The following is a 12,037-nucleotide window of genomic DNA, read 5'->3' as shown; positions in this document are numbered from 1 at the left end:
GAAGAAGGTAGACTTTTTTTCTTTGGGGCCCACAGCCACCTCTTGTGATCCTTTTCTTCCTCCCTTTAAGTGTCTAGGGCCCTCGCATTCTCCTGCCCTCCTTAGCTATCCTAAAACCGTTCAGATGCATTGATGAGTGTGGAGAATAAAATCATTGCATATTCCCATGGGGAAGGCAAGGAATTTGCTTTTGTAACTGTTCTTCTAAAAATGAAACCAAGGGTTTTGGCTCTTGGCAAAGGAATTTAAAGGAGCAAGGTAGCAAGCAGAGGAGATCAGAGACACCTTTTCTGGTGACCAAAACCCATACCAGCTCGTTGGTGTGAGGAAGGAAGGAAACATCCTTCAGAACCATGCTGGCTTCCTCTGTAATCCCCCGTGGCAGGCAGATTCCTCCTGGGGCCTCTTCACAGACTCTCCGGGGTGTCTAGACAATTTGCCTCTACCTGTGAGAAGATAAGCCCTCGATCCTTTATTTCAAGGAAGGTTCCTAGAATATGCACCTACTTTCCTATCTTGAAAATCCTAACAAGGTGCCTCCCTGTTCTCCTTGGCCATTTGCCTCTCTTGTGGCCCCTTTTACTCCTAGAGGGAGCCAGAGTGACCAAGGAGTTCATGAAGCTCGACTCAGGGCCTCTCACTTGCACAACCACCCCCCTCCCACTCCCGAGGCGCTGGAAGGAACCCTAACAATGTGTTCACATACTCACATATTTTTGGTTGTTTACAAAGTAAGATATTTTGGTGGAAATTTATAAGGAAGTGGCCTATTTTCATCCTGACTTCCCCTCATGTTGAGTGGTACTGATGTGGCATTTGGAGGGTCTGACGAAGGGGAGGTTGGGCTAAGGATACATTTAGTTCGGATAAAATGAGATATGTTTATAAGGTTTGCAGTTAATTCTCCTTACAGTTAGGTTATTGCCAGCTGTCTTGGTGCAGGAATAACCAGGCCTTTCATGATGTCCCACCCTACAACTCCTGGGACATCACGGACAGCCTGGTTAATGAATGTTACCAGTTCAAAAAAATAAAAGTTTAACCACTACATAAGAAAACTGGAAATGCCCCCAAATCTTACAGCTCATATTCAAAAGAACACTTGATAGGGTCTTCCCCAAATTTGACAATAATCCTGCAAATTTATATGACATTACTATGACATTAGTTTTGAAGGTAAGAGAAACTTCTAAAAAATCAACTGTACTAAGTATCAACCATATTAGAGGAAAGGTTGAATTATCTTTTCAATTATCTTTCAAAGAGTGAATTAGCTTTAAATTCTCTCTGTGAAAATTATATTGTACAATTGTCACAGAAGAGATGATCAGGGATTATGCAATGCATTCACGTGTTTGCTACCTGTGGTTTGCCAAGCAGCTAATTAGTAAAGATGTTATTTTTATGAATTTCATGATGTTTGTAGTGCTGCATTGCTAGCTTTTTAAAATTTGCTGCAATTTTCTGATTCAAAAATACATATTCGCTTTTATACCTAATTTTGTGGTCATAATTTTGTCTTTTCTATGAGGCCCCCCCAAACCTGGATCTACCCTGGCCCCCTTTTTTCTTCACCTTCACATGGTAACTGCTCCATCCTCCATCCCTCACCCAGTGTTGACTGTCCCCTGGTTTAATAATTGACTTTGCAGTTGAACCAGCAGATTCAGTGCCCGGAACTAGGTGACAAGCTCTTTGAAGACAGTCCCTCGACTCGGACCACCATAAACTGGTCCAGACCTGCTGGAAACACTTACTAAGCACCTGTCAACAAAGCCTCTGGAGCGGGAGCCAAATCCCCCGGAGCAGGGGTCCTGAGCAGCCTTGTAGTGCGTGGGGCAATTTCGAAAGTAGGATATGCACCAGGACCAGCAGTTTTTTATGGAAGAGAACAGTTTCCACTGAGCGAAGATGTGGTCCCTGGTTAATAATTTGATCCGTGCAGGCTGCCAGGTCACTGAGGAGAGAAGACCCTTCTTGAGGTCAGGGTAAGACAGGGTTACTGAGCTGAGAGCTGGGTTAGGACCCTGACAGAAGCAACATTGGAGAAGAGGTCAGATTGGTCTTGGAGACTTTGTACCCTGCCTTTCAGATCCCAGAAGGCACAGCAAGTCCAATTGGTCCTTGCCCTCAGGGGCTCGGAGATGGGGGCAGGGCAGTGTGAGTTTCCATTCACACAGAGCCCATTCAACGGAGCCATAACATTAGTCTTTGCTGATGTCATAGAACACAGTGGACGGACAGGCCAATGTGTTTCCTCTCCCAGGTAAAAGAAGTAAAAGTGTTAACGAGGACCATGCTCAGTATTCCCATGGTGTGTCCTGAGAAAGATTCGTCTCCCATAGGTACCCAGAAAAAGATGGTTACGTAGACACAGAGGTGTGGCAAGTGTTGCATTCCAAATCCTCATCTAGGAGGTCCTGAGACTCTATACATAAGCTCGTTGGTCGTTGCCAACCTGTCCCAGGGGTACTTAGCGACGTGCCCTTGTCTCTCCCCTTTAGCATCTTTGGGACGTGAACCCATTCCAGGAAACACTGACGTCTCTCACTCATACACTTCTTAGTCTACTCATTCCATCTTCGTTACCGTCAACAAAGGTGATGGTTTAGACCCCAGAGCCTTCTGAGAAAGGAATTTCCTTTTATTCTTCTGAGCTGTGCTTTGCAAGCTGAACAGGAGAGAATTCTTATCCTCGGGAGGGTGAGGGAGGGTGTGCACACAGCTGCAGAAGGAAGAACAGAAATGGGGTAGCTGGCAGCAAGAGAGGAACTTCAGGGACTGAACGTCTGCTGGGGGACTTGGTGGCCTTGGCATTGTGTCTTTGGCCACCCCGCCTCAGCCCCCACCCAAGTCCTCCCATACAGCAGGGCCAGTAACAGTGCCCACCGTGTGAGAGTATCATGTGAATCAAAGAATACAGACAGAGCTCAGGGTGGTACCTAGCATGTGGTTCAGCACCTGGCAAATATTCATTATTGTTACACGCATTACTCAGAAGTGTTTTGGGATTAACATTCTCTTTCTTTTTGAGAGTAGAGGTGGAAGGGACAATAAAGCACTGAGTCTGAACTCCAGGCTGGCCCTGGCAGGGTTAGCAGCCCAAAGGGCCCAGCTACTGCACAGTGGCATCAAGATAATGTCAAAGAGAAATTCACAGCCACACCTCACACCTGAGGGAGCCCCTAGATTTCCAAGGGCTGGACTTTAACATGGCGGCCACCTTTGTCCTGTGATTTTAACATGGCCAGCAAACTTCAAAATAATCTCTTGACTGGCGGTCAATTCCTGGAATTCCACCATGGGCATATCAATCATTCCTTTGGCTTAAGGTTTTTATTCCGTTCATGCACCACATTGAAAGTGAGCACCTACCCTGTGCCGTGCAGATAAACAGCTGATCCCTGCCTTCAGGACCTCCCCTACTATAGAGCTGTGAATTTGGAGATGAAGGCGTCAGGAACACAAAGCCTTGCCGGCTAAGCCAAGTGAGGGTAGGAGAGGGAGGACTGCAATAATTTCCCCAGATTTAGAATAAAAAAATACTTTTCTTTCAGAGTTGTCATAGGTAAGCTGAGCTAATGCTGGCAAAATCTCTTGTGCATAATGCTCAACAAATATTAGTTTCCTCCCTGCCCACCCCCCCGCCAACGCTGTTCTCAGTTATTTATACTTGGATATTAATGAAGGATCTGAGAGGAAGATTAGCTAGGTAGGAGGAGAAAGATGAGAGGGCCGCCCTCATGGGGACAGGGGCGGGGGGCAGAATGAGAAGACTTGGGGCTCAGAGATCAACTTCTCTGATGTTCTCCCCGACATGGCCACACGGGTCACTCCCTTGATTCACTCTGCTCACATGTCCCCTTACGACAGAGTCCTTCCCAGACCACCCTGCTTTATTTTTATCCCTAGCGCTATCCCCACCAGACTTATTATATGTTCATGTGGTCAGCTGTCTTTCCTACTAAAATGTATGCTTCATGGTCACAGGGACTTAGTTTTGTCCACTGCCAGGATCAAATCTCAGCGCTGCCAGTTATTATGTAATTTGGCCTTGGTCAAGTTACTCTCCTCTCTGCTTTTTCATAGGGTCATTTTGATAACTAAATGCACTTATAATAAAGTAGCACTTGGCACAGTGCCTGGAATATTCTAAGTTCTCAGTAAACGACAGCTATTGTTATTATCGGTTATTTTCCAGTAAATTTTACTTCCCTTGCGTCAGCCATCTGGGGAAGTCTTCTGACTACTCAGGGATTCATCTGATCGTGAGTGGAGCTAGAAATAGAAAGCTGCACTAATTGGGGAGCTGAAAATATGGTTTACCTTTGCAAAGCAGGTAAACGAGAGAGCTCTAGGACGCTGGTTCTCAAATACAGCTGCACATTGGGATCACCTGGGGAGTTTTAAAAATTACCGATGCCTGGGTCTGCCCCCCAGAGATTCTGATGTAATTGGTACAGCAGGTGGCCTGAGCATCAGGATTTTCTTCAATGCCTCAGGTGCTTTTGAGGTGTAGCAGGCTGCAGAGATGCTGCTCCAGGGTGCCACCAGATTTCCCCTTTAAAGTCAGTGAGACAGATGTCTATTTATGGCTGGGCAGTTAGTGCATCTTCCTAAAAGAAAACAGGTGCTCACAGACCGACCGGCCCATTAAAAATGAATCACTTTAGCCCTGCAGGGCCCATCACTTAAAAATGGCCGTTGATTGTGAGGCAGCATCTTATGATTCTAGTGCCTTACATAGGAGGAAGGCTTGGAGACCAGCAGCACAAGCAAATGGGGAAACTGAGGCTGAAGCAGCTGAACCAAGCCTTTCCTCCACCCACCTTTCTAATTAACCCAGCAGCCAATCCTGGCCAGGAGAGTGGGATTAAAGCCGGTGATCTTGGCACTCTCCAAATAAACAAAACACTTTATCTTGTCTTTGAACTGTAATAGAATTCAGAGTTCTTGATTTGGACCCCATGAGGATAATGCCCAAAGCTTCTGTCTGTGACGGTGAACTCTAGTTGAATTAGAAGACAACTACATTTCAAGAAAGTGCTTTTTGAAAAGAAGTCCATGTCAGGGGAGGGGGGAGGTAGTTAGGGATAAAAGGGGTCAGATACGTGGTGATGGAGAGAAATCTAACTATGGGCGGTGAACACACAATGCAATATATATATGACTTACTGTTGAATTGTACATTTGAAACTTACTGGATTTTGTCGGTCAGTAATTTTTAATAATTAAACAAAAAACAAAAAACACCCATCTCCATTGCTCTCACTTTCCTGGTGCTTAAACGTAAGAGGAAGTATATTCTGCTGAGTGAAATAAACCCATCGCCAAAGGACAAACACTGTTTGATTCCACTTACATGAGGTACCTCAAGTAATCACATCCATAGAGAAAGAAAGTCGAGGGGTGCTTGCCGGGGTCCGGGATAAGGGAGTGCGGGAGGTTGTTTCATGGGTACAGACTCGGGCAGCGGTGATGGCGCGACAGTGTGAATGTGCTGAATGCCACCGAACTGTGCGCTTAAAATAGTTAAGATGCTGAATTTTACGTCGTGTGTATTTTATCACAATTAAATATAAATCTTTTTCAAAAAGCAATTCTATCATAATTTTTTTTAAGTAAAATGAACGCATGGGGGCGGCAGGCCTGTAGGAACTTAGCTGGGCTTTTGGTTGATTTCCATGGGACCTGGGAAGAGCCAGTGGTGGGCAGGGTCCCCCAGAGCTTGGAGTCAGAAAGCGGGGGCAGCAGCAAATCAGCGCTTAAGGCACCTTAGAAGTTGATGAAAAGTCAGTGCAGCTGACTTAGCTGTACCGTTTTCTTCACCCATGTGTACTTTAGCTGCATAAACAGAATGTGCCGGCTGATTTACAAATGACTGCGGGGCTTTCGTGATGGTGTGTTCCTTCCCTCAGCTTGAGCGCGTCCCTACTGCACGGTTTCATAGAAATGAGTTTAATAGAATGAGTTTGGAGTCAGCAATAAGAAAGGCTATTTGGCCGTAGTGTTCTTTCTCTTTAAAAAGGCTGCTAACATGCCCGATATGGATATTGGCACAAATTAGAATTATACCTCCAGAGGGAGAAGACGGTGGAGAGGGAGGCCGTATATTTCTGCTTAAATTGGGCCTCTGGGATGCTGTTGTTTTTCTAAATGAGCTTTTGATGAGTGTCTCTACCACAAAGAATTAGCCCCTGTTATAGATCAGACTGCTTTTGGGTTGGAGAAACCTGCCTGGCCAGCGAGCAAGGCAATCATAAGTCCTTGGGGCAGGGCATTAAAGATAATCTAGGGCCTGGCTGATCCAAGTGCATCACCTTGTTCGCCGGATGGAATGGAATGTGCATTTAATCCAGATGGAAGTCTGTGAGTAACCGCGTGCACCCCAAAGTTTGAGAAGCTGTGCTGTGGCATCCACAGGAGGGTGGGTGTTGGCACACTCCCCACGAGGTTGTCATTCTGTGCTTGGATGCCTCTGCCTGTCTAGGACTCAGTGCCCCACTGGACAGCCCTGATGGCTTTAGAGCACTCATGTGAAAGCCAGTAGAGCCCCATGTTCCGATCAAAGGTGCTACAGCTGCACAGCCTGGGGCTGAATCCCAGCTGTGCTACTTACAACAGGTGTGACTGGAATAGTTTGCTTATCCTCTGTGTGCCTTTGTTTCCTCCCTGTAAAATGACTATAATGGCGGGTCGTTGCGAGGGTGAAATAATCCACATAAAGCAGTTAGGGCAGTTTGAGGAGCTCAATAAATATTAGCTATTAGCATGGCACTACATAGATTTCCATCTCACACCTGTTTCTCGTCTGTCCCCAGAGCCTTTTGAGAACAAACATAACTCCTCGTCTGTGTGGCAGCCTCGCAGATATGTAAAGGCAGCTTTCATGCCCCCAGAAAAGTTCTCCGTGGTGAAAGTGCCCAGTCTTCACCATTCTTTGTGTGACGTGTCTTTGATTCCTGCGACGCATCCACCAGGAATCCTCCGCAAGAATCAGAGCATCAGTTCAGCAGCCTCCACTTGCCCCCTGAGGCTAAAAGTTTTATTTCTCCATAGCCTGATTTCTTTTTCACTTAACCTGGTTTCTTCCAGACCAGACAGGGGTGCCCCCTTCCAAGGAAATGTGATGGCCCATGAATCCCCTGCTATCCAGGCCACAGCATCTTTGCTACAAGCCCGAGTGGTGGGGAGTGCAGAGCCCAGTCACTTTGCTCCACTAACACAGCTCCCACTCGTAAGACTTGGCAGGGGCCCTACCACAGGGTGGTACAGGTCTGCCCAGGGTGAAGGAGAAAAAAACAGGTGGCCCTTCCACAGCCTTCGCTGAAACTCCCGTCCTACCCACAATCCTTCCTTCCCAACGTTGCAATCCTCCATGCCTTCCTTTGTTCTTCCCAGGGTTCTCAGACTGGGAGGGAACTTAAAGGTTCCCCAGGGAGCTCATTCAAGATGAAGTTCGGAGGACTCCAGAGTCAGTAGCTTTGGTCAATCTGAACATATCACAAGCATGTCCCCTGATTCTGATGCAAGGTCCTTGGGTACTGCTGACTCTCAGCCCCTGATTCTGGTCCTTGGGTACTGCTGACTCTCAGCCCCTGCCCCATGTACCATTTGTCTCTGTCCCCTGAACACATTCTAGGTCTTCCCACCCAATCACCTGCACTCACAGTGGCTCTGCATCATCACCTCAAATATTCCCCAGCACAGCTATCCAAGATGTCCCCATTCATCAAGACCAAGTCGAACCTCACTCCTATGAAGCCTTCGCTGACCCACCTCATGACAGAATATCGCCCCTCTGCGCTCTGAGCATGCCTCTCCTTGCTGCTTACCATCAACCCCATCTGGTGTGCAAGGGTAGAGGTCCAGTAGTGTGCGGGTTAGAGTATGGGCTCTGGAGCCAGACACCCCAGACCACTTCCCAGGCACGTGACCTTGGGCAGGCTGTGTTTCCACCCCATGAAGAACCTGCATTGGAGGGTTGCTGAATGAATCCGTGTAAAGTGCAAACACAGTACGCAGCACAGAACAAGCCCTCCATAAACGCTGACTGAGATAATTGCTTGGTCCTTCCAATCATCTTTTCATATCGAACTTTTCATCTGTTTAACTACATTGTACACTCTTTGAAATCAGAGATGATCTTAATCATCTTCATTTCTACCACACAAAGAGGACATGTAGCCTCCCAGGATACATGCCATAGACTTCTGGCTAGGAAGGCGAAGCTGCCAGAGTCTCCTACCATCCTGGCCTGGAAGCTTCCATTCAGTATGAGGGGCAAACAACTCTTCCCACGTGTCACTCACCACTATATACACGTGCGCGTGTGCGCACGCACACACACGCGCACACACACACACACACACACACACAGAGCTACAGATGACTGGGCTTTCATTCTGGGGAGAATGTTGTCCCCATTTAAATTTGCTCCATTCCTGTGAGGGGCCAGGAGGTACATTGTCACTAACGGGTAGAGTAGGAGGCTTATTGGGTCATGCCTTCTCCCCCAGCCTTCCAACTCCCAGACCCACGAGATCAGGCTCCGAGCAGTGGAGGCATAAAGAGGGCAGCCACATGGACCTGGAATTCCCAGGCAGGCAGCTGGGACGAAGTCCACACTCCCCTGCTCCCTCTGTGCTTTAATGTCACCTCCCCTCTGGATCTGTTGGGGGCTCCTAATTGCCCTCTTCCTAGGGCAACTGCTACTAGATTATTTCTCAAACACCTTTGAAGCTTTCAAAGTCTAACCCTCCCATCAGCGAGATGGGCTGGTTGGAGTAATAGCTAAAGAAGCCCCGAAGGCCCCCTATGATGGTCTAGACGGGAAACTGTGACGCCTCCCAGTGGCTCCTTCAGAGCCAGCTTCTCAGCCCCAACACCAAAGGACCGGGATGGCAGGAAAAGAGGGACACTTGGAAAAGGGCAGTTCCAGCCTTGCCTCGTGCATGCTGAGAGGAGGCCACCGAGAACGGCGTAGTGTCAGCTTCCTGTCTCCTCAGAGCAGCGATGCCGTGAAACTCACAAGACAGTGTTCCACATGTGCACCTGCTGTCCTCCTCTGGCAGCCTGCTGATGACCAGGTCTGGTCACTGAGGACAGGGTCCTCCCCTTCCAAGTGGATCTGAAGCTATCATCTCTGCAGACTCGGGCAGGAAAGCCATTTAAGGACTTCTGTTGAGCCACAGTACTTCCTGATTTATGACCCCTTCTTAGGATAAAATTGAGTCTCCGCTCCTGGGTATTCTTTAAAGAACTTTTTTTTTTATTCTAGAAAATCCCGACTTTCACTCCATCCACTCAACTGAAAGTCCTCTCTTGAACTCAGATCACCAGTATTGTGTTGTGGGCCCCCATGCCTCTCCTGCTCAGACACCCAGGGCTCATCTCAGCTGCGGGTAGGACCCCCGGCCTCCTGGGTCTGCCTCACCCACCCCCAGGAAGGGAGCCTCCTGTTTGTTCCCATCTCCCCGGCCCCAGGGCTCCTCGCTTCAGAGCCTGGCAGAAGACACTGGACCTTCCCAAATCCTCTGCCCCTGGCTTCTGAAACATATCCGTATATCCCCTTTGTGTTTCCAAAGGGCTGAGGGACAAGGAAACGTAGGGAAGCCGCTAGTAGTCAACAAGAGTCCAGCAGGTTCTTGGTTTGCATTTTGCATTCAAAGGTCAGGAAGAGCTGGGGGTTCACTTCCTCAGCTGCTATCATGGCCGCGGGGCAGCCCTGCCCAGAAGAGTGTCTTCCTCTTACTTTCAGGACCAGTGTTTCAGGAAGACGCTCCCCAGTGTCCCCAGCTCTCTTTAGCCCTAGACACTGCAGATAGGCAGGTGTTAATTATAGGGAACTCCACTCCCTAAAAGATTTGCTCGTATGCTTATCAAGGGACACTTTCCTTTAAGTCACCTCCGCTCTGGGTTATCTCTGCTTTAGTCTTCCTCTGACAGTCTCAGCCTCTGACTGGGAACAAAATCAGACCATTCTTTATTTATAACCAACACCACCACCACCACCCCTGCCCCCAAAAAGTGGCCCTCTACAGACAAGTTGGCTTGTCTCTATAATTTTTAGAATCGAACTTCGACCCCTAGCAAACCACAACATGGATGAGTCTAGATGCATTATGCGAAGTGGAAGAATTTAGACTTAAAAGGCTACGTGCTGTGATTCCATGTACGTGACATTCTGAATAAGACAAAACTGAAGGGACACAAAACAGTGGTTGCTAGGGGGCTGGGGAGGGGGGCTGACCAGCAGGGGCTACAGGGGATTGTTCGAGATGATGGAATTATATTTTCTTGATTGTGATGGTGGTTATATGATTCTATGCTTTTGTCAAAACTCACAGAACTTTACACTAAAAAAGGATGAATTTTACTGTATGTAAATTATACCTCAAAACACCTGACTTTTAAAAAATTACTTACATTTTCCAGTCCTTTCTGGAACAAGGCAAGGCATAAACGGCTGTCAACTTTTGTAAACTCCTCATCTACCTTTGAAAGTGGGAATTGGAACTCTCTGTAAAGCCAGGTATATCGGAGAAAAGGATCAGTGGTTCCCTGAAAAAGGTACCTCATTTTTGAAAAGGGCTCAGACCATAGGAGACATTTCTTATTCATTCGTTTATGCATGCATTCATGCATTCATTCACTCAACAGTGTTTATCGAACACTTCCTAGGAGGCAGACTTGGGACTACATAATGCGATAATGGCTTGTGGAACAAGACACAGCTGCTACCCATGAGGGACATATTGTCTGGTGGTCTGGGGAGTGGAGGATGTTAGCAAGTAAAGAAACAGTAACAAAACAGGGACCTCGGAGCTCCTGGGGTGGGGCCGGGCACCCAACCTTATTTCAGCGAGTCAGGAAGCTTCTGAGAGTCAGCCAGGTAGAACAGTGGGAATGAGGGCCTCCATCCATGACATGCATACATGCAGATCCCCAGAGAAGAGAAAAAGAGGGGTATGCTTAAAAATTATAAGGAGTTAATTTTGGTGGGATCATTGAGGCCAGGGAATGGGTTTGCTGTAGTCGTTTCCAGCTAAAGAGTTTTTTCCTCTTTTCCTCCTCCTGTCCACCGTGTGAAGCCCTCCTCTGGGGAAATATGTGCCACAGAGGAAAGAAAGCTGGGCTCTCAGAAGGTTTTAAACACTTAATAAGTCTTTGCTCAACAAATGAAGAAATTTCAGATTAACTGATCAAAAGCTCTTGGGTACTTGGGCTTTCTAACTTTTCATCTATTTTAACCTGGGTCTGTGACACTTTTCACATCAGTAAAAAAGGAAAATTTGAATGCTAAACAGGGAATTACATCAAGAGATAACAAGACCACCCCTAGAATCTCACATTGGATCCTCTTGGTCAGAATTGTCTCACGTTGAAACCCAAATAGGTCTATTTTCTTACTTTAGAGAGACTGTCCAGGTATTCCAAATGGACATCTCCCAGGTTTCATTGTTGGACCAGCTTTCTGAATTACTTAAAGAACAATGTGCAAATTGCCTGGCTATATTTTCTTATCTATGCTAAAATACCTGTGTCATCACTGTATCTCATAGGGAGGGATTCTATTCCAGGCCACAAATCATTGAGCAGTAGCTAAAATCAGCTAGAACATCTATTCCCCCAAAAGACAGTCTGTACAACTCCTAGGACCCCCTGGACCAACCAAGCTGTGTCTACTCTGTCATCTAGGGTTGATTGCATGTGCCCTTTACCTACATTCATTATGAAGCTGGCCATATCCATTCTCAATAGGGGCTGGTGTCTGGCATTGTAGCCACATTAATTCTAACCATCAGCACCAAAGCAACTAGCTTGATTTCAAATGTGTGGCTTTTTCTGAGATTCAGCCACTGAAGAAATGAAATTCCAGCATTTCATCATTACTCTGTTGCTGATGATGAACTTGAGTATACTTCCTATTTATCCATCTTCTTACTAGATGAGGGCAGATTTGCTTTGCATAGTTACATCAAGCTGCGGTGGGAAATCATTTCTTCTAAAATATTGGTATCCTGCATCCCTTTCT

The 12,037-nt window shown here is 47.0% G+C and overlaps 1 protein-coding gene across 1 annotated transcript in view; it reads left to right on the top strand.

Annotated features, from left to right (window-relative positions):
- MAPK4 (mitogen-activated protein kinase 4) overlaps positions 1-7,553 on the top strand; it is a 118,275-nt gene extending 110,722 nt beyond the window's left edge. Inside the window, exon 6 of the mRNA XM_023531123.1 lies at positions 6,822-7,553. Coding sequence (XP_023386891.1) covers positions 6,822-6,878 — 57 coding nt within the window. The 3' untranslated portion in view covers positions 6,879-7,553. The remainder of the gene's footprint in view (positions 1-6,821) is intronic.
- Positions 7,554-12,037: the final 4,484 nt, after the last annotated feature.

This window comes from Pteropus vampyrus, unplaced genomic scaffold (genome assembly GCF_000151845.1).
Source record: "Pteropus vampyrus isolate Shadow unplaced genomic scaffold, Pvam_2.0 Scaffold3, whole genome shotgun sequence".
Lineage (NCBI taxonomy): Eukaryota > Metazoa > Chordata > Mammalia > Chiroptera > Pteropodidae > Pteropus > Pteropus vampyrus.
This window is presented reverse-complemented; position numbering and strand designations above follow the sequence as displayed.